Source organism: Bubalus kerabau, chromosome 18 (assembly GCF_029407905.1).
Source record: "Bubalus kerabau isolate K-KA32 ecotype Philippines breed swamp buffalo chromosome 18, PCC_UOA_SB_1v2, whole genome shotgun sequence".
Classification (NCBI taxonomy): Eukaryota; Metazoa; Chordata; class Mammalia; order Artiodactyla; family Bovidae; genus Bubalus; species Bubalus kerabau.
In genome coordinates this window covers 73,335,243-73,357,098 of record NC_073641.1, presented here as the reverse complement: position 1 = coordinate 73,357,098, position 21,856 = coordinate 73,335,243, and the positions used below count along the sequence as shown (strand labels likewise).

At 64.5% G+C, this 21,856-nt stretch overlaps 1 protein-coding gene across 1 annotated transcript; it reads left to right on the top strand.

Annotated features, from left to right (window-relative positions):
- The first annotated feature begins 65 nt into the window (after positions 1-65).
- NKD2 (NKD inhibitor of WNT signaling pathway 2) lies at positions 66-20,750 on the top strand. Its single transcript, XM_055554666.1, has 10 exons — positions 66-208; positions 306-341; positions 636-733; positions 16,293-16,353; positions 16,717-16,844; positions 17,143-17,238; positions 17,855-18,002; positions 18,512-18,596; positions 19,013-19,140; positions 19,260-20,750. Exons 1-10 carry the CDS (start codon positions 184-186, stop codon positions 19,808-19,810), a joined length of 1,356 nt encoding a protein of 451 aa, XP_055410641.1. The 5' UTR covers positions 66-183; the 3' UTR covers positions 19,811-20,750.
- Positions 20,751-21,856: the final 1,106 nt, after the last annotated feature.

Genomic DNA, 21,856 nt, shown 5'->3' with positions numbered 1-21,856 from the left:
AGCCGGGCCGCCGCCGCCGTGCCGCGCCCCCGCCCGCCCGCCCGGCCCCGCGCCCCGCGCCCCGCGCCCCGCGGCCGCCCGACCCCGCGCGCCGGGTCTCCGCGGCCCCCTGGACCCGCAGCGGATCCCGGCCCGGCGCCCGGGAGCGGCGCCGGGAGCGCGGGCGGGCGGGTGGGAGGCGACATGGGGAAAATCCAGTCCAAGCACGGTGAGGGCGCGGGCCGGCGGGCTGGCGGGCGGGGGCGGACGGACGCCGGCCACTCACTGTCCCTTCCCTCTCCCCGCGCCCTCCGGCCGCGCCGCAGCCGCTTCAGCCTTCAAGCGAAGAGAGAGCCCGGAAGGTGAGCGCGCGGGGCAGCGGCCGGGGCGCGGGGGACCGAGCCCGGAGCGCGGCGCGCGTGCTGCCCCCGAGGCCTTGGGTGGCGGCAGGGGCCTCGGCGCGGCGCCCCCGGGAGCGCGCGGGCTCCCCGCCCACGCCCCAGACCCCGATCCCAGCCCCGGGCCTGAGCCCCGTGCCCCAGGCCGCGCGGAGAGGGGCGGGCGCGCAGGGCGGCGGGCATCGCCAGGCGCAGCGCCCGCGGGCTCACGGGCGTCTCCTTCCCTCCTCGGTGCCGCGTCCGCCCGCGGCCCCGCAGGGGACAGTATCGTGGTGTCTGCGTACATGGGCGGCCGCAGAGGCGCAGAGGAGGCAGAGCGGCGGGGCTGCGCGGAGCACGGCGCCAGGGACAAGCAGGTAGGCGTGGTGGGCCCGGCTGGCTCCTTGGGCCGCGAGCACCGAAGCTGAGCCCCTGACCGGGACCCGGGGTCCGGGGACAAAGAAGGCGGCGGCGCAGATGGCCGGCAGACGGACTGCGGCGGGGCCTAGGGAGCCCCTCCCGCTCCCGGCCGGGGGCCTGTGGCCGCAAGGCCTGCGTATCCCAGGCGGGAGCTGGGTGCGGGGCTGGGGCTTGACTTTCTTTAGGATCCATGCGCTGCACAGCCGTGGTGGCGAGTTAAAAGCCACCACGCTGCCCATCTGCTGTGTCGGGGGCCGCTGGGCTCACGGGAAAGCCAGGCTTCAGGGGCATGGCTGGCCCCCCCAAACTGAAGTTGCTGTCAGCATCAAGGCCCCCATTCCGTACACAGCGCCCCTGTGAATGGGCGTGGACGGTGTCCATCCAGGCCTGGGGCGCCAGAGGGGCCTTGGGTGAACCAGACCCCGCCCGTCTGCCAGGGTGGGTGGCTCCAGGCACCAGTGTGGAGTGGGTTCGGGTAGATGGCCAGGCCAGATGGCTGAGACCCCTCCTCGCCCACCGCTCGCTCTCCAGTGGCCCCAGGAGTCCACTGCAGACAGAGCGCACCCACTCAGAGGCACGGCAGCTCCCTTTTTGGAAGGACACTCTCTGGCCAGCTGGTAAATGAAACGCTCGGAAGGTGTTTGTAAATGCTTGTGAGGGGCAAGACATGCCCTAAGATCAGACCCACTTGAGTCAGAACTCCTTTCTGGGAGTCAGGTTTGAATCCCACACCTGTAAAGGCAGGAACCCCGTTAGGATCTGCTGGGCACGTCACAGTGCGGCTGGAGGCTGTGTGCTCCTCGGCCAGGGGGCCAGGGCGGGGCCGCCCCTCCTCTGGGCCGATCATGTCTGCCTGGGGAGGTGAGTGTTGGTGACGGGGTGCTGTCTCCTACCTGCTTGGTCCTCCTGCACGTGAGGAGTCAGAGATGCCGGCAGGTGACGCAGAGCGGTCCTGGGCTTACGCCTCCGCTTCCTGGGGGCCATCACCTGGGGGCTTTTTCCCAGGCACGGGCACCTCAGGCCTTGAAACAGGTGGACGAGCCTCCGTCAGCTCGGGATGTGGACCACACAGCAGGTCCCAACACGTAACCCATGCGTGTTATTTATGGAGATCGAAAACGATGCTCCCGCTGCATGGCCGTGAGGTGGTGGAGGCCGCTGTGCTCGCCTCTGAGGCCCATGGACCCCGTGCTCCTGGGACGTGTTTGAAGAAGCGGTGTGGCGTGTGGCTCGGGTAGTTCCCTTGTTTTGTTCTCTGCTGTGGTCTGAATGTTGGCGTCACCCCGAAATTCAGCCTCGCCTCCCTCCATGTGATACCTTGAGGAGGCAGTTAGGGCCCGGGGGCTGAGCCCTCACTGTGGATCAGCGCCCGTGTGAGCCCCAGAGCGCTCGGTGTCACAGACTACGCACCAGGAAGGGGCCCTCACCAGACGCCGAAGTGGCTGGGGCCTCGGTCTGCGACATCCAGGTGCCTCGATCTCAGATGTCTAGCCTCCTCGGTCTCGGACGCCCAGCCTCCTCGGTCTCGGACGCCCAGCCTCCTCGGTCTCGGACGTCCGGCCTCCAGGACTGTGTCGTGAGTCCTCTTGTTCACTAGTCACCGGCCTGGGTGTGTTGTGGCAGCCGCGCGGGCTGAATCTGCTTTCTAACCCTGAGAGGCAGGCAGAGCAGAGCCTCAGAACAACGGATGGTCCTTTGTGTTTAGCACAGGTCATTGTTCCCCATTTCCTTCCGTCCTTTCCTTGTTTGGCTGTGGGCTGAGAACCCCCGACCTGGAGTGTGGACCCCTGGCCCGGGAGCTCAGGCGTCTTGCTGCCACGCTGCTGTCCCCTCCCCGAGCACACCCTGGCTCTCCCCGGAGCGTGTCGGTCGGGGGACACTAGGGCCGGCTCTCCCTCTGTCCCGTCTCCAGCCCCAACTTCATCCCTGCCTCCCAGGGGAGGCTCCGAGGATGGCCTGCCTGACTGTGCTGTGCCCCCAGGACCTCCAGCTGGGGCCGGCGCGGGGACACGTCCCCCTTCTCTCAAGGCCACCGTGTGCTTCCTTGCGGGTCGCTGTGTGGCCACAAGAATGGTGGCCAGTGACCTTGTACAAATTAGGTGCACGTCCCCCCACCTAACCCACCCGCTCCCACCACACACACACGATAAAGGGAACGCGGCTGGCTTTGCCCACAAGTCAGTGAGCCCAGATGGCTCCCAGTGCTCCCCTTGTGCACGTCCAGAATGTCTGGAAACGTTAGTTTCCCGGCAGGTGGATAGCTGCCTCACGAGCTAGAAGGGTCCTCCTTGTGAATCTGAGGAACGCTCTGTGCTGCTTCAAGCCCACGTGTCCCAGAGGGTCGGGGCGGCTGTGGGGCGTTGGCGGGGGTGGCACCGAGGGTCCTGGGAGGGGCGGCCGAATCTGCAGGTGCCTCACGGAGTCACGGTGCGGCATTTGGTGACGCTGTTACCACAGGTGGGGCGGCGGGGGCTGAGGTCACAGGGGGCGGCGGGGTCGGGGAGGCTCTGGGGAACCTTGCTGCCCCTCCAGCACATGCATGACCTGTGGGGTCCCGGCAGGCATGTGTGGGCATCTGGGCACCACGCCAGCCCCAGCAGACATGTTTGGTTTCCTCTCGGGCCCCCTGGGCACCCAGGGCCTGGTGTCTGCTTTCGGACGTGGCCTGGCCATGTGCAAGGCCAGCACAGGTGTGCACGCAGCCCTGGGGGCTCCTCAGGGTTTGAAGGCACCAATCCTAGCCCTGGGGGCCCAGACCCTGCAGATTAGGGAATGGGGAACCTCCCTGAGGTCAGGCAGCGTCTGTGTCCCTCTCCCTACCTAGGTTTCCAGAGTTGCAGATGGCCCCCTGGGACCCCACTCAACCTAAGGATGAGCTGGGTGGTCCCAACTAACCCTCACCTGACGAGCCACCCCTCTGGGGACCCCGGAACCTCGAGGCCGCTTTGTCGGAAATGCCTGGAGGGGCTGGGGGCAGGGAGGGGGCCTGAGGACCCTGGGAGGGGGCTGCTTGCGGGTGGGCATGTCCAGGGTGAGTGGCTAGAGTTTGCCTGTTTCTCACCTGGAAACCGGGGAGGGGCTGCCTGCAGGTGTGTGTCCTGGCGACATGCTCACCAGGATCCCCTTGGGACCAGAGGGGCGGTGCAGGGCTGGGGGTCACCAACGGGCCTGCGGCCAATGGTGCTGGACACCCGGGGGGGCCTGAGGGCACCCGGAAGGGCCAGACCCCATGCAGTACCCACTCCACCCAGGCTTCCATGGACAGCACCAGGGCAGCGTGTGTGCCCATCTCTTTCGTGCTGAGCCACCCTCCCGTGGTGCGGCCAGGACTCTGGGGCGTGGACACAGCCAGGCCGTAGCTGGTGCCCCCGCCTTAGCTGCAGTGCTGCTCCAGGGGACCATGTCGGCCATGGTGTGGCCAGAGGCTGGCGGAGCCCTCCTGAGGGCAGGGCAGGAGGGGCAGCGCCCCCAGGATGGGTGGGAGACGTGGACTCACTGCTTGCCCCGTGGACACATGGCATCAACCTCCTGCCTCCACGCGTGCTCTGGGGGGCAGCCCCAGCGAAGCCCCACATGCAGACCAGGGCCGGTGCTCGGACGGAGGGTGGGGAAGTGCCGGGAGCACCCTGCTGGGGACACTGCTGTGAGAGGAGGGGCCCACAGGGCGGGGGCGGCTTGGGGAGGCCCGCGCACTGCTGGGGGGTCAGAAACACCAGCTTCCAGAAGTAAGAGAAGCGACGGCGGTACCTGCTCACCTCGGGACGCGTCCAGGCAGCAGGTGTCCTCACCCGCCTCCCCACCCCTCGTGCAGAAGGAGCTCGAGTGACGTAGGGGGCTTCTGCTGCAGGGCTTGCTCTTTACCTGGTAAGCTGATCGTGGTCTGCATCCATGCTGCCCACGCTGGTCACTGCTAGCCGGGCTGGAGCTTGAACCGTGACGGCTGATGGGACCTGGACGTCTAACGTGGCTTCGTTCATAAATTTAAATGTAAGTGGCCACGTGGGCGGCCCAACTCCGGACGCTCTGTGTGACACCTCGCGGGCCCGAGCCCGCCCCCAGCCAGCTTGGCGGGTCTCACGTGTTTTGCGGAACTGTCCAGAAGCGGTGTGGAGGGTCCCGCACTCCCCGCTCACTTTCGAACACGCTGGAGGTTTTGGTCTTGAAATTGGCCGGGGTCCTTTCGGATGTCAGGAAGCAAGGCAGACCCTTGGCACCAGGGTTCAGAGTGTTGGCTCGGTCAGCGTGTGATGTGTCAGGCATCCGTCTCAGACCACAGACGGGCTTGGTGGGGCCAGGGTGGAGGGCCCTGGTCTGGAATCCCTGCTGGAGCTGCCGAAGGAGCTGCGGGAAGGGACGTCCTGCCGCCCATCTGCCGGGTCACGGCTCTCCCCGTGGCCTTGTGAGAATGCACGCCTGACTGCAGGGAGCCAGAGTCTGTGGTGAGGAGGAAGGGCGGCGAAAGGGTGTCTTGCAGGAGAAGATCTGGGGGTCCAGCCTCCACTGGCATCGGCGTCTGCGGCTGCCTGGGCTCGGGACTGTGGGCTCAGGGCTCCTCCAGGGACGGCGCCTCCTCCCAGCAGGCGTCTGTCTGGTTTATCTGAGTCACACTCGGCCCAGGCTCTGCACACGAGCGAGGCAGGGCTCTGCAGGTCCAACCCAGAGCCCAGGTGCCCATGAAGAGCATGCAGGGGGGGTGTCACGGGGCAGCAGGCGTCACGGGGCGGTGGGTATCACAGGGCAGGTGGGTGTCACAGGGCGGCGGGTGTCACGGGGGGAGACAGCTCCGCGAGGGGAGACAGCTCTGCGAGGGGGACCGCAGTACACGGGGCTGAGGCCTCCCAGCCTGTGTCTTCCAGCTTTGGAGGACGGGGCTGGGGCCCTTCCTCTCCTTCCCTTGGTTTGTCTGAAGTGATTAACACTGTTTTAAAACCAAGTCTGGCACCCACGGGTGTCCTCTGGCATGTTCCCCAGCCCGAGGCGTAGTTCCGGTTCCTTCGGGAGCTTGGTGGGTGGTTGCGGCCTTGAATTGGTGGCTTCCGGAACCCTGTGGCCCCTGACCCCATGGCCCCTGATCCCGCAGCCCCCTCGCTCCCGGGGTGGGCAGGTCGGGTGCCCTCAGCCGCAGGCCCAGTGTTGCCCAGAGGGAGGCCCCGGCTCAGACCTGATGCAGGGCCTGCAGTCAGCTCCGTCCTCCCGCCAGGGGTCCTCCCCTAGGAGGGCACCGAGGTGCTACTGCCCTCCTGGCTGCCGTGAGGGGCGCCCAGGCCCTTCCTGCGGCTTGTCCCGGGGAAGGACCGTGGGCGTCATCTGGGTGCTGGGACAGAGGGACCCCTGGAGCTGCGCTGAGGTTCCAAGGGGAAACCCGGAGAAGGGTGGGAGGCGAGAGCAGGCCTCCTGCTCTGGGGGTTCGTCTGCTGCTCCCAGACCACGCGGCTGCCCCGGGCCAGGGGCCGCTTCTGAGATGAGGTCATCATGTAACAGATGTTTTCCGAAGAATAAATGCAAGAGGTCAGCAGGTCCGTGAAAAGGTGCTGGACATCCTAGTCATCAGGACTGCAGTGAGGCGTCACCTCCCCCTCTCAGGGCTGCTGCCACCAGGAGAACACAAATAACAAACGCTGGAGAGGGTGTGGAGAGAAGGGAGCCCCCTCCACTGTTGGTGGGGACGTAAAACGGTGCAGCCGCTATGCAGAACACTGTGGAGACGCCTCAGCAATTACAAACAGAAGTGCCAGGCGACCCAGCAGGCTCCCTCCTGGGTACATATCCAGAGAAAGCAAAACTAACTCCAGGAGGCGGTGTGCGGCCCACGTTCCCCGCAGCGTCGTTTACAGTGGCCTCGACAGAGGCTGAGGCTGAAGCTCCAGGACTTTGGCCACCCGACGCAAAGAGCTGACTGCTTGGAAAAGACCCTGATGCTGGGAAAGATTGAAGGCAGGAGGAGAAGGGGACGACAGAGGATGAGATGGTTGGATGGCATCACCGACTCAACGGACATGAGTTGGAGCAAGCTCCTGGAGATAGTGAAGGACAGGGAAGCCTGGTGTGCTGCAGTCCATGGGGTTGCAAAGAGTCGGACACGACTTAATGACTGAACAGCAAGACGCAGAAGCAACGTAAATGTCCTTTGGTGGTGGATGAATGGATAAAGAAGGCGCGGCGTGTACGTGCAATGGAATACTTCTCAGCCATAAAGAAAAAAGTCTTGCCCAAAACATGGATGGACCTTGAGGTCATGGTGCTACGTGAAGTAAGTCAGGCAGAGAAGAACAAATGCTGTGTGACCTCTCACCTATGAGGACTAGAAATATGTAAATACGTTTAAAGAACAAGCTCCCCGTTGCAGAGAACGAATTGGTTGTGGGCGGTGGGGGTGAGGGTGGGAGGAGCGGGGAAGGGCGGCTGAGAGGTCTCAGCGAGGCGAGCGCGGGTCTGCGCAGGGCGCTCTCATCTTTCACAGGTGCGTTGCAAATGAATTGCTCTTGAGTCAATTTTGGTTCCTGTTTGTGAAACCCGGGAGGGGGCGCCGGTCTCCGCTCCGGCCCCAGGGGTCTGGATGCAGCCACAGAGCCGGGTGCGGGTGTTGCCTCCCTGCAGGCGTTTCCACCTGAGGATGTGGGTGCTTCCAGAGGTAGGGAAGCCCACATGCTTCTCAGAGCAGCTCAGCCCTCGGGGTCCTGGGCTGCGATCAAGTGTAAGCCTTCAGCGTCTCCAGCACGCTTGCCTCTGCTGGGGACACTGGCGTCACGTGTGAACATGTGGGGCCTTCTCAGCTAAAAACACAAAGCTGAAAACGCGTAGGGTTCTTCTCTACTTTGGAACTGAGCTTTTGAAATGGGAAACACGAGGCTTTAGTACGGATGGAAGCGAATGAAAGTCCAGTGCTTTTTCCAGAGGAAGAGCTCAGGTAGAGGAAGATGAACCTGGGTCTGCATTTCACACCCAGCGGCAGGAAACCTCTTCTGCCCAAGTGCGCTGGCGGGCACGATGGCTCCCGCACAGGGGCACGGGTGTCTTGTCGACACTCTGTGTGTGCTGTGACCTCAGCGGCTGGGGGCTCAGAGGGGAAGGAAGGGGCAGGCACCGGGAGGTGGATCCCGGGGATCTTCCTTTCTCTGTGAAGCTCCTCTTTGTTGGCTCTGAAGACTGAGCCAGGAGTGGGCACGACTGGGAGAAAATGAAGTCTGCAGATTTGCTGCAGAATGATTTTGTGTTAAATGAAAAGCAAAGTTCCAGGATGCTGAGAATTGAAATCACTGAAGTTTTTTAGCATATGTTATGGACACGTCTCGATTCTCTGTGGTAGAGATTGTGTGTGCATCCATGTATATGTGGGTGTGCATGCACACATATACACGTGTGTGCACACACATGTGTGTTCATTATGTTCACGCATATATGTGTACACACATACATGTGTTTATTGTGTCCATGCATATATATGTGTGTGCTCACACGTATATGTGTGTGCATATGTACATGTGTGTGTGTGTGTAAATATATGTGCATCTGTCTGTTGTGCTCATGCATATATGTATGTGTTCTCGCACACACGTGTGTATATATGCATTTGTATATGCATGTATGTGAGTGTACATGAATGTGTATGTGTGCACATCATTGTTCAGTTGCTCAGTCACGTCTGACTCTTTGTGACCCTGTGGACTGTATCATGCCAGGCTCCCCTGTCCTTCACTGTCTCCTGGAGTTTGCTCAAACTCATGTTCATATGTGCACATGTATATGTATATAGGTTCATGCATATGTATGTGCATCCGTGCACACATGTGCATGCATATGTTGTGTTTGTGAATATATTGTGTGTTCACGCACATGTATATACCGGTGTGTATTCATGTGTACACATGTGTCTGTACATACATGCGTGAACATGCATGTGTGTGTGCGCGCGCATGTATGTGTGTGTGTGTGCTTGTATATAGGGCATATAGGGTTTCCCTAGTGGCTCAGATGGTAAAGAATCCACCTGAATGCAGGAGACCTGAGTTTGATACCTGGGTCGGGAAGATCCCCTGGAGGAGGGCATGGCAACCCGCTCCAGTATTCTTGCCTGGAGAATCCCATGGACTGAGGAGCCTGGCGGGCTGCAGTCCATGGGGTTGCAGTGAGTTGAACATGACTGAGCAGCTGGCACTTCTTTTCACGCTGTGCAGCTTCTCACTGGCTCTGCATTTATTACGTTTTCCTTGCACACACCTTAAAGGTGCAGTGAAGTCGCTCAGTCGTGTCCGACTCTTTGCGACCCCATGGACTGCAGCCTATGAGGCTCCTCCGTCCATGGGATTTTCCAGGCAAGAGTGCTGGAGTGGATTGCCATTTCCTTCTCCAGGGGATCTTCCCGACCCAGGAATCTAACCCAGGTCTCCCGCATTACAGGCAGACGCTTTACCGTCTGAGCCACCAGGGAAGCACACACCTTAGGCTGGAGTTATCCCCCGCGGGTGACCTTAGTAACCCCACCCCATAACTTGTCCACAGCTGTGGGCTATGGGCTGAGCCGCTGTGGTGTGTTTTCAGGCCTCCCTGCCACACATGTGGAGCCCTTCTCCAACAAGCTTCACAAGTGGGTCCCTGGGGACCTCTCCGGGGTCAGGGTCTTTTTGTGTGTGGTTGCCAAGAAAGAAATCCCCATAGACCAGGGCAAGTGGGTGTGCGGTACTGCTGCTAAGTCGCTCAGTTGTGTCTGACTCTGCAACCCTGTGGACCGTAGCCTATCAGGCTCCTCTGTCCATGGGATTCTCCAGGTAGGAATCCTGGAGTGGGTTGCCATGTCCTCTTCCAGGGGATCTTCCTGACTCAGGGATCAAATTCACATCTCTTATGTTTCCTGCATTGGCAGGCAGGTTCTTTACCACTAACCCCAGATACATTCTGTATTTTTTTGACCAAAATGAGTGAAGTTGTGAGCAGCTGTGGTGGGTAAGATGTCCTCACCCAGGACCTCAGTTACGGAGCATGCTGGCCCATTAGGTCTGTAGGTGTTTACTTTAGGAGACCCTCTGATCCCCAGAGAACTGAGTTTCTAGGCATAAATTCCAAATCTGGTTGTTAGGAAGTCTGGTTGAACGGCGCTCACCCAGGAGCCCTGCTGCTCAGTCTCAGAGCGCCCTCGGGTCCTGGAGCTGTTGTAGGAGCCGTGGTTTGTGGGGACCCTGCATACCCTTTCCCCGACACTGCATCTGCCTTAACTTGCGCTTTAAAGTCAGGAGTTGACAGTCACGGCCATGCCAGCCCCTCTGATGGAGCCCCTCCGTAGGCCTCACTGCGCATGTGCTGGAATTATTAAGCCCCAAACCTGCATTGTCTCCTCTAAGGCTGTTTAGCCGCTGAAGCCGCGACCCCAGCTGTTAAGCTGCCGGGCCTTTCCTGCAGCCTGTGGAGCAGCCTCTGTGTCCCTGGCGGTGTGTCTGTGATGTGTCCCCGCTAGGCCTTCCGTCACGGGTGCGGGCAGGTCTGCCTCTGCCCTCGATCTCTCCCACCGAGGCCACTGCCTCTCCTGGGCCCTGCCCCTTCACCCCCGGCCATCTGCCCTCCCCTCTGCTGCCCCCCTGCCCTCCCACTCTCCCCCCAGTGCCCCGTCCTTGCCTTCTCCTGCACGACCCAGTTCTTTCCAGAGCCCGGGGAGCCCAGCCGCCCCCCCACTCATCCCATACCAGTCCTGCCCCGTCCAGCGTCCTGACAGCCTGAGCAGGAGCCCAGGGGCTCCCCTGGACCCTCACTTGCCCCAGGTCACCCTTGCATGACACATCACCCCCTTGTCCAGCCCCAGGCACTGCCTGGAAGTGACCTTGGTACCCGGCAGCACGAGCCTGGTGGGCACTGCCCCGGGGTCCCGGCCTCTGCCCACTCTGCCTGTCCAGAGCATTGCCTGCCAGGGTGGGAGGTGAGGCCAGGCTCTGTCTCTGATTAGCAGGCCCCCATGGCCAACCGCTCAGGAGGCAGGGCTGGTGTGAGCAGGCCAGGGTGGAGGGCCTGCAGGGCAGCAAGGGGCGCAGCCAGAGAGGGGCGCTGCGAGCCTGGGAGACAGTGGCTGGGGGTGGAACCAGCAGGAGGGAACATGTGGGGCCACTCAGTGAACACACCTTCAGGACAGCATCTGTGACCCGGGATGTGGGCTCTGCAGCCCGAGCGTCCCCCGTAACCTGAGAGCCCACCGTGCCCCGAGCGTCCACCCAGCACTGGGGCCACCCTCTTCTGAGGGACCTGGGGCACCAAGAGGCTGTTCCACCAGGAGCCGCTCGGTCTGGAGGACACCCTCACCACCTGCTCCGTCCTTGCCCTGCGCTCGCCCCTCCTGTCCCCCAGCCTCCCCCCACCCCCGTCTTCCCTCTCTCCCCTCTGCCTAGACTGCCATCCACACTGGGCCTCTCCTGCCCCCCTGCAGACAGCTCACCTCAGGGCTCAGGAATCCATCCCGCACAGGCCCTGGAAGCACCATTGACCTTAGGTTCCTCGAGGCCGGTGTTTCCAGGACCCAGAGCTCCCAAGCCATAAGGGGGCTGCAGACTCTGAGTGGACCGCCTGTATTTGTAACGGAACGGGGCCATTCTGAAGGCAGCGGAGGGGCTGGGGCAGTTCCTGGGGGTTGCAGGCAGCCGGGCTCTCTGATGGGGACCCTCTGGGTTCTGGTCACGGCTGCCAGTCCTCAGATGTGTCACAGGAAGCTGAGCCTGTCCTCTGGGGCCCCTGAGTCTGGAAGGCGTGCCCTGGGAGCAGGAGGTCTGTCCTTGCGTCCACGCCATGACCTGCACTGTGACCCGCGCTGCAGTCTCTCCCTACTCAGGCCAGAGGAGGGGCCTGGCTTCCTCTGGGTTTCTGGCTGATGTACTTCCTGTCTGTCCCCATTTGAGGGGGACGGTGCCCCGTGAGCGTGTGCATGGGCGGTCCCTGCACCCCGTCCTCGTGGGGGTTCACCGCACCCCATCCTCCTGGGGGGTCGCTGCACCCCATCCTCCTTGGGAGTTGCCACACCCCGTCCTCCTGGGGGATCACCACACCCCATCCTCCTGGGGGATCACCACACTCCATCCTCCTGGGGGGTCACCGCACCCCATCCTTGTGGGGGTTTGCAGCACCCCATCCTCCGGGGTTCACTGCACCCCGTCTTCTTGGGGGATCACCGCACCCCATCCTCCTGGGGAGTCACCACACCCCGTCCGCGTGCTGTTGGAAAGGGGTGGAGGCAGTGGTCAGTGGCCAGTCCAGACTCGGCTGGCTGGCGGCTCCTGGACGTGCGGGGCTGCTCCCTGTCCCAGAGCCCGCGACTGTGACCTTACTGGAAAGGGGTCTCTGCAGATGTGACTGAGTGAAGGGCCTCGAGATGAGAGGTGGTCCTGGGGCCCTGACTGTCGCCTCCTGTCTTTGTAAAGGGGCGGGCGCGGGTCCAACCTTGGACAGAAGACGCACACCCAGAGGCTGAGCGGCCACAGAGAAGAGGCTGGGGACGCAGACATGAGCCCAGGGTCCCCAGAGCCGGAGAGGCAGGAAGGGTCCCTGCCCCCAGAGCCTGGGGGGCTCCCCTCCACGCCATGAGTCCTGACTCTGGCCTCAGAACTGGGAGGCGGCACGTCTTCAGGTGTGAGCTGCCTGGCTGGGAACCACTTGTTACGGCCCCGGGACGCAGACACACTGTCCCTCGGGCCCTGGGGTCCTGGGGGGCTCCTCTCTGTTGAAGCCCAAATCCCCAGATCCGCGCACTGAGCCCCCAGGGACAGAGCGGGAACCAGCCTGTCTGTGAACAGGGTCTGTGAACAGTGTTGGGAGGGGCTTTGAGTCCTGGCAGCATTGGGAGGGGGTGGTCGGAATATGAGGGCCCCCCCAGGCTTGCCACAGATGCGCTGCACACTGGGCCCGGGCGGTTTTTCTGGGCAGGCTCTTTATCGGGGTGACGGTGAAGCGGGTTTGTAAAAGCCATCTTCCCACGTGCTCTGCCACCACACGGACGCACCGCCTCCCTCGGGGATCTTTCAGGGACTCTAGAGCTGGAGGGCCTCTACCCGAGCAAGAGTGGGGCTTCCTAGGGACCTGGCCGCCCTTGAAGCCTGGGAGCGTTTCCTGAGATCGCAGAGGCACCGAGTCTTGAAGGAACGTGTGGATCTGGACGCTGGAAAAGTAGACGAGTTCAGGGGGTGGTCACAGTGCCAACGGAGCGTCCTCCTTCCTACCCAGCCGACCACCCCGCACCCCGTGGCCTCCGACGGGCACGTGTGTCCCCCGGGCCCGCCCGCAGGGTAGACGGCCCAGCGGCCCCGGCTCCAGTGGGCGGAAGGGGACCCTGGCCGAGGAAAAGTGTGGCTGGGCCTCCTGGCTTTTCAGGGGAGGCGGGGGTCCGAGCCTTTCCATGAACTCCCCCAACACCTCCGTGCCCATCGCCCCCACCTGGGCAGGTGGGCTGCCCCCAGCATTGCAGCGGGACCTGGCCGGGCCACAGCCACTTGCTGGGAGGGACCGAGAGTTCAGGGCTGCGCCGTGCCTCGTGGGGTGGATGTCCTCTGGTGTCTGGGGTTCAGGGCAGCCATGCCCGGGGAGGCGATGGTGGGCTCCCTGAGACCCCCCTCAGCCTAAGAGGCCAGGACAGGGCAGCAGGAGCCTGCAGCGAAGGCAGAGGCCTCCTGACGGTGATGGAGAGGCACAACCCAGAGGAGAAAGTGTCCGGTGTGAGGGCCTCGGCCTGTCCCTGGCAGCCAGAGCACCAGGCTGAAGGAGGGCCCCTCGGACGCCGGAGGATGGGGCATGATCTTCCCCTGCTGGGGCCCCCGGGGTCAGCAGGAGCCCAGGCCCGGGTCTGAGCAGGCTGGGTGGTGGGCTGGGTCACCCGCAGGCCCCTGCTGGCGGGTAGAGAAGCCCCAGGTGCCATGGGGACAGAGCCATGTCCCTCAGCAGAGTCGGAGGCGATTGGTGCCAAGGACCGTCCAGGTGCGGCCGGGATGGGGGGGCGGGAAGGTGGGGCTGGAGGGTTTGTAGGCGGAGGCTGGGGCTCCCTTGAGGAGTAGGGGAGGGCACGAGGTGGGAGTTTGCTGCTGGGGAGCGTCTGCAGCTGGGGGCTCTGCCTGGGGAAAGAGGCCAGCACAGGTGGCCTTCCAGGAGGGGTGGGGCCTGGGCAGAGCCTGTGTGTGTGTGGGGAGGTCATCTGTTCACCCCCAGTCTTGCTGGAAGGCCTGGGTTTTCCAGCCACGTAGGAGGTCGCCGGCGGGGTGGCCGCACGTCTGGCCAGCAGCCCTGCGCTGCGTGTCCTGCGTCGCAGTCTAAGTTCTTGGCCCTTCTGTTGAGCAGCAGCAGCGCAGGTGAGAGGGCGTCTGTGTGTAACCAGGATGGATGCAAGTCACCACAGGGCCGAGCGTGGCTGTGCTTCCCGCAAGCCTCCTCGCCCCCTTGTCTGATGGCTCCATGTCACAGAGACTGCTGGTGACCCGCTGGATCTCAAACCGGCCTGTCCTCCCGTCGGGGTGTGCGTGGAGGAACGTTCCGAGTGTCCTGAACCCTCAGCCCCGTTAGGGAATGCAGGCACCGTCTGGGGAGGTGGGCACGTCCGTTGCTGATCAGAGACTGCTTGGTTTTGTCCTTGGTGTGTTTGTGATTGTAGCGTTGGGAGCATCTCGGTCCCACGAAGGCTCACACAGACCCTGTCCTGACCCCTCCCCAGCCCAAAGCACGTATTAATATCTCATCTGTAACGGCACCGCCTACCAAAAGTCAGTGCTCAGGTTATTTTAAAACAAAAAGATGGAAGGAATTATTGAACTTTTGACTCTTTTAAGTTCACGTGTAGAGGCCACGAGTGGGTTTTGCTCTTCCTTTGCACACACGGCCGAGCCAGGTGAGCAGTGAGGAGATTCTCGGGTCCCCCACCCTGTGGCTCTGGGGGCCGAGTCCTCAGGACCAGCCTCCCCGCCAGCCCTGGGGCTCCAGCAGGTCCCCAGAGGCGGGTTTTGGGGCCTTGGACATTTCCCCACTGAGACTGGCTCTTTTAAAGAAAGGCTGTGCCCAGTCTGGTCTCAGATCCTTAGATTCCGGGGAGGTGCTTCGTGCAGCTCTTCTCGCCTCTGTGATTTAAGGAGGTGAATACGGGGCCTCTGCTCCGGGTGGGGTCGTCAGGAGCCACGCAGGATCTGAGCCTCCGACCACCGGCCCAACGGGGAGGCTGGCCAGGCCCCTGGCGGGGGGACGTGGTGAGAGCGGGCCATCCAAGCTGGGAGGCGGAGTCCTCACCAGGCACTTCCTGCCAGTGCCTGAGCCCCTGGGCCCGTCCGTCTGTGTTCTGGCCCCGCATCGCGTGGTAGGGACCGCAGGGCCCACAGCCCCGCTGGATGTCGGCTGGCCCCAGCTTCCCTCTGTGATGCAGTCCCTGGGGCCACCTGACCTGCCTCTGGCCAGGCACTGGGCCTGCTCCCTGCAGACACCCGGAACCTCTGCTTCGCAGTTCACTTTGATGTTATGGAAAAAATTCAACTGAAAGCCAGGGTCTTATGATTGGAATTTATCTTGGTGTCCGAGGGGCAGAGCGCTCAGGCTGGAGTCCGTTTGGCTGGAGGGCCCTTGTGTTGGCATGCGGGGCGACCTCAGGGCCCTCCGAGCTGGGCCAGCGGGTGCGTCCCGTGGCGGCGGGCTGCATGGCGGAGGCAGCGGCATCTCCGTAACCTGGTGTTTGGTTTCCTACTAAAGCGAGCTCGGGCACACCGCCCGCCTGGCCTTTCGAGGAAACTGTGAAAGTCACCTGCTTCTAAGCGGCGTGACGGGGCGATGGGGCGGTTAGGGCCAGGGCCTCCAAGAGGAGGATGCTGGGGGCGCCTGGGAGCCCAGGAGACAGACGGGCAGGGCCCCCTCCGCCCTGGGTCCAGCCCCGCTCGCCCAGCGTCTGTTCTGACCCTGGGGTTGGCTCTGCCAGCTCCGGGGACTCAGTTCTGTGGTTTCCCAGCTTGGCTGGAAGGTTGGTCCCGTAACTGGCCTCAGGATCGGCCGTGGGGGGTGGGGGCGGGGGGCGTCTTCTGTCTGCGTCCTTGGCCCAGCCCCACGAAGGAGGCGCCCCCTGCAGCCCTGGCCACCCGGTTCCTGGGCCTTGCGGGGGCGCTCCCTGGCTCTTGTCCAGCTGGGGCGGGAGGTGCCGTGTGCCAGCCAGTGAGCTCGCCCGTTCACGGCCCGGCTTCTGGTCTGTGCCCGCGTCGCTCGGCAGAAGCTGTGGGGGGAGACTTGTTCTTGCTGCCCCGTGCCCTCTGGTGAAGGCCGTGTCCTCGGCGGGGATGCAAGCTGCACTGAGAAGCACTGGCCCATCCTGGGCCCTGCGTCCCGTCCTGGGCCCTGCGTCTCGTCCTGGAGGCAGTTCTGACAGAGCCAGCCACGCCCAGGGATGGGCGCGTGTCACGTTCAGAGCCCGAGGCTGAGTGAGCGTGGAGAGGCTGGTGCTCCTGCAGCAGGAGCGTGACGCCCAGGAGGCAGGTCCGGTGCCCGCCCCGAGCTCGGGTGGGCGTCCATGGTCTGTGCCGTCCCTTCTCCCTGCAGGAGCTGCTGGGCGGGGACCCCAGGGAAGGGCCTTTCCGCGACAACCAGTGTCCCCTCGAGGGTGAGTCCCACTCCCCGGCCCTCACTAATGCCCCTGCCCCGGACACCCTGAACCACCCTCATCGTGCACCCCTCCACTTACCCCCCAGACCCCGGCCAGCCCGGGCTTGAAGCTGCCACAGTCAGGCGGACAGGGCAGGGGGTGCCCCAGGCCGGGGTCACCCTGAGGGCCGCTCTGGCCTCCCTCCCAGGCCACCTGATGCCCTGTGCCCAGACTCTCGGCTCAGACCCTTCTGGGGGGTCCCACCCACCCCCCTGTCCCTGGGGACACCGGGCCCACCCCCACCACCTGCCCCTCGGGACGCTAGGCCCGCCCACCCGTCCCCCTGGGCTGGGACGACAGGCCCACCCCCCAACCCCGCAGTGGTGCTGCCTCCTGAGAAGGCCGAGGCCCGCGAGGGGCCAGGACAGCTCTTCTGCGTGGACGATGGAGAGAGAGCGGCGAGCCGCGAGGGCGCCCGCGGGCTGGGCAAGCGGCGCCTGAATGTGGACGTAGGTCTTTGTCCCGCTCCCCCTCCCGTGGTACCCGGGGTGGCAGGCTCTGCTGGGTGGAGGGGTCCCTATGCGCCTGGCCAGAGCTGGCCGCTGTGGCCCCACGTAACCCGTGGGACTTTCCCAGGCTTCAGTGCCAGAGCCGCGGGAATGACCCAGAAGCCGGGTCACGCACAGACCGTTACGTCTCTCTGCCTGGCCAGGAGGGGCAGGGACTGGTCCCTGGAGGACGGGGCAGGGTTGGGGGCCCGGCGCGTGGGTGAGGACGACCCTCCGCCCATCCCCCTGCACCCCACAGGCAGTCCAGTGCGACGTCTCAGTGGAGGAAGACAATCACCAGGAGTGGACATTCACGCTCTACGGCTTCGACAACAGCGGCAAGGCCACCAGAGAGGTGATGGTCTGGCGCTGGCGGCAGACATAAGGAGGCCTGGGTCCCACGGTGGGGACACGGCTGGGCCCTCCAGGCGCGAGGAGAGGCAGGAAGCTTTCCCGGGTCAGGCTGCAGGGAGGGAGCCACTGCAGGGCAGGACCCAGGTCACCAGCAGGGCCGGCTGGAGCCTCGTCTGTCCCCCCTGTGGCCAGCCGCTGTCTGTGCCGTTCCTGGTGAGCCCGGCACGCCTGTCTCTGCCCTGGCCAGCAGCCCCTCAGCAGGGCCGTGAGGGTCCCAGGGGTGCCCCCGGCACACCGCTCTGCTGCCTTCTGTGACCAGGAGCGCAAAGGGGCCCTCAGAAGGAAGCAGACATGGAGGATGACTGAGACAGCGTGTCTGAGTTAAAAGCAGCTCTGATCGTTTGCTTGCTAAGCCCTTTGAACTTAGACCCAGTTTGAACTTGAAAAGCTCAGAGAGATGTGGTGGTTCCAGCAGGGCTGCCGGCTCAGCCTTTTGGTGCCTCCGTGGTGCAGAGGAGGGGGGGGCGGGCAGCAGGCGGTGTGGGCGGCGTGGGTGGTGTGGGCTGGCCCCCCCAGTCCTCCTGTGCCCCAACGTCTGCCCGCCACCCCCACCCCAGGACATGTCCAGCCTGATGCACACCATCTATGAAGTCGTCGATGCCTCAGTCCACCACTGCTCGGGCAGCAGCAAGACCCTCCGTGTGAAGCTAACCGTCAGCCCCGAGCCCTCCAGCAAGAAGAAGGACGGGCCCCCTGCCACCCAGGGTGAGGGCCTGGGCTCCCAGGCTGGCGGCTCCCCACGCAGCTGCCCCGGAGGCCCTGCCCTGCACGTGGTCCCTGCTTCCCTGCCCCACACTGCCACTCCCCCGAGGGCCCACTCACCGTTTGGGATTGGGGGGTGTTAACTATGACCTCCGCTCAGCGTCCCCCTCATGACAGAGGGCTCTGTGGCATCCTGAACATGGAGAGCGAGGCGCGGGCTGGGGACGGTTCGGTGAAGGACTGGGTGTGCGGGAGCGAGTGAGAAGAGAATGCGTGCGTGCAAGACTGAAGGTGCATGAGTGAGTGAGGAGTGACCGGCGTGAGTGGGGAGTGATGAATGAATAAGGGACTGACTGAATGTGCAGATGAATGCGTGAGTGACGAATGAACAACTGGACTGATGCACGAGTGAATGAAGGCGTGAAAGAGCGCGTGAACGTGCGGGGGCTGGTGAGCACGTGGGCAGAGGTAGCGGGTGAGTGGAGGCTGCCCGCCACGCTCCCTGCTTTCAGACCGCGAGTCCAGTCGCTGCAGGGCGGAGGTGGAGCTCAGCGAGGACCCCAGGGTGGCCGACAGGAGGCTGTCTGCACATGTCCGGTGAGGGCCTGGGCCCCGGCTCTGCTCCCCTCGGACGGGAGAACCCTGGCCACACCCCTGCTTCCTGCAGGCCTCAAGGGCTGTCCCCTTGGGGTGGCCCCAGGCGCGCCCTGCCATGGGGTGGGTGGCCGGCCCCTGGGTGGGAGCTGGGCAGGCCCAGTGTCGTCTGAGAGGCCGCGGGGCTTCACGGGCAGCGGGGGGGTGTTCTCTGGACCCTCAGCCCGCTGGGACCTGGGCCCCGTGGTTCCACCCCCCAAGGGCAGGGCCACGGAGCCCTCACCAGTTCCCGGGTGACGACGGTGGCAGAGGCCACAGGGTGGCACCAGGGTCCTGGGGCCCGGTGGGCCCTGCTTGTCCTCGACCTCGTGGGTCAGAGCGCCGGAGATCAGAGCTATAACCCCCTCCGCTCCTCGCAGGAGGCCCAACGCCGACCCCCACCCCTGCTCAGAGCGGGGGCCCTACTGCGTGGACGAAAACACGGAGCGGAGGAACCACTACTTGGACCTGGCCGGAATCGAGAACTATGCATCCAAGTTCGGACCAGGTGAGTCCCGGGGGTCTGGCCCCTGGGCACCAGGCCTGGGGGTCGCGGGTCCTGGCAGCAGCGGGTCCAGCGGGACAGACCCGGCCGCGTGGAGGCCCTCACGGCTGCTGTGTCTGCAGGGTCCCCCCCGATGCAGGCCCGGCCGGAGCCCCCCGCCAGGGCCTCGCACCCGCAGGGCCGGTCCCGCTCGCAGGAGTCAGACGTGCACGCCGCCCACCATCGCCGCTGCCCGGGGCTGGCCGAGTTCGCCCTGCCGGCCGCTGAGCCGCTGCCCCGGGCCCTGGACCTGCCGCCCCGGCCGAAGGGCCCCGAGCGGCCGTTCCTGAGATCCCCCCCGGGCTCGGGCCGGCCGCCTGGCGCACCCAGCGGGCTCAGGCCCGGGCGGTCCTTCAGCTTCCACCCGCCCGCCCCGCTGCCGCAGGCGCCCCTGGAGGCCCAGCCCCTCCCGCAGCCGCCGCCCCCGCCCTACGGCCACCGGCGGTGCCGGCAGAGGGCGCGGGAGGGCCACTCGCCGCTGAAGGCCGCGCCGGGCCCGCCCGCGGCGCTGGAGCACGAGCTGCCGCCCGCGCTGCTGGGCGAGGCCTTCGCAGGGCCGGCCGTCCAGCGGCATGAACACCACCACCACCACGAACACCACCACCACCACCACCACCACCACCACGCGGCCTAGGCCCCCGGCCCGGCCCCACCCTCCTCGGCCAGCGGCCCGAGGCCCTGGGTGTCCCCCCAACCAAGCTTTATGTGTCGTCCCTAAACACGCGTTCGCTTTCAGATGCCTGCGCCTGCTTCTGTCGTGATTCCGGCGTGAGGCCCAAGGGCAGGAGGGAACTGCCGGCCGCTCCTGGCCTGTTTTTTTTCCCCGGAGAGCAAGCGCTGGGGGGGCTTCGCTTGGGGCGGGGGGCGGGCGGGGGTGCCAGCCTTGTGGTCGCCCGGGACTGGGTGGACGGGGCCCTTGCGGCTCCTACAGCTCGTCCATCGTGAAGCCGGGAGGGCGGTCAGGGAGCCGCCGCTGCCCGAAGCCTGGGGGTGTGCATGGCCTGCGGACAGGGGAGGCGGCTCCCCTTCAGTCGTCCGGGAGCCCAGAGGAGGCAGGCTGTGGGGGTGCCCCCAGCACCCTGAGAGGACGCAGAGGCCGCGGCAGGGTTGGGAAGGTGTGGGCGCCCCCGATAATGCACATGGACAGCTGGGCGGAGGTGGCCTCCTGTCCTCCGTGGACTCGAACGTACCCCATGGAGCGCCGCACACAGCTTCAGCTTTGGGAAAGCGCCCTTCCCACTGGGAGGCCGGGCGAGAGCTGCAGGGAGCAGTGCGCCCAGCGTCCTGGAACCTCGGCCTGTGGATCCCCCTGAGGCCCGAGGCAGCTGCCGCTTAGCCCGAGACAGGCCACTTGTGAATTTGTGCCGCTGGTTTTGTATTTCCTCCTTGGCGCTGTTTTTACGGATAAAGCGACTTGGTGGTCAACCCGTGATTGCGTTTCCCCAGTCATAATAAAATACGTGCATTGGCAACATGTCACACCTCGTCTTCAAGTGAGTTTTCAGTAGAGCTGATAGGTCCACCTCCGCCAGCGCGTGTGGCCACAAGTGCAGACAGCTGGCCGCTCGGCTGGGACAGGCGTGCTCCTGGGGGAGACGGTGTGTCCGTGTCCGTGACCTGCAGGCAGGCCACAGCTCCGCGTGTATGGCTCACTCTTCCCCCGCGTCACTGCTCACAAAACGAAAAAGAGAAAAGCTTGAGCCCGAAGTTGGCTTCACGCCACACGTGTGCGTTTGCTCTGCTGCTTCAGTCGTGTCTGACTCTGTGCAGCTCTGTGGACTGTGGCCATTTGCTCCTCCAGGGGATCCCCCTGATCAAACCTTCATCTCGAGAAGACCCCCTAAGCCTGAAATTGCGTTCATGCTATGGGGCCTCTTCAGCTGCTGTCTGGGGGGCTGTGTGGACCAAGGTTAGTCGGCAGCGCTGGCTCTCTGCAGATAGAATGTCTGGAGAAGGCGGCGCCCTGCGCCTCCAGGCCTCCCCCTGCAGACCCCGTGTTCACGGCTGCTTGAAAGACCCTTTGGGGTTTCCCAGGAGCTGTGGCCCGCACACTCAAGGAGGAGCTGGGGTTTCATTTCAGGATCTCAGGAGGAGCAGGCCGGGCCGGGTTGGCCCAGAGGCCCACGGCTGAGCGGGCGGGGTGCGGCCTCCTCGTGACCGCGTCCCATGCGGTCATCGTGAGCCCCGCTCTGCGCTCCCTCCGCCTCCCCAGCCCCGGCCTTCCTCCGTGCGCAGACCTGGCCAGCCCTGCCGCTGCCTGCGCCGCCCTCGGGCACAAGCTTGCCGACCCGCCAGCAGCATGGGGAGGCCTGCACTTGAGCCGGAGCCCAGACGCTGGCTTTAATGACGAAACGTAAGTGAGAGGCCACTCTCAGACGGAGCTGAAGCAGAGTGTGTCTGCGGCTTGTGGCTCCCCGAGGACGGACGCCCACCCCCACCCCTCGACCCCAGCACGGGTCCAGGGTGGCAGAAGGGACAGAAGCCGCGGGACAGCCACCACACACGGGGTTCTGTGTCACATGGATGCGGTGACCAATGTCCACATGTGGACAAGGACTGTCTCCCGGGTGCGGTGGCTTGCCCTCGGGCTAGGGGCTGGGCCCTGGGACCACCTGGGTCAGGGGAAGTGGACGCCCTCCTGGAAGAGGCTGTGATAGCCAGAGACAGAGGTGGGGAGTCG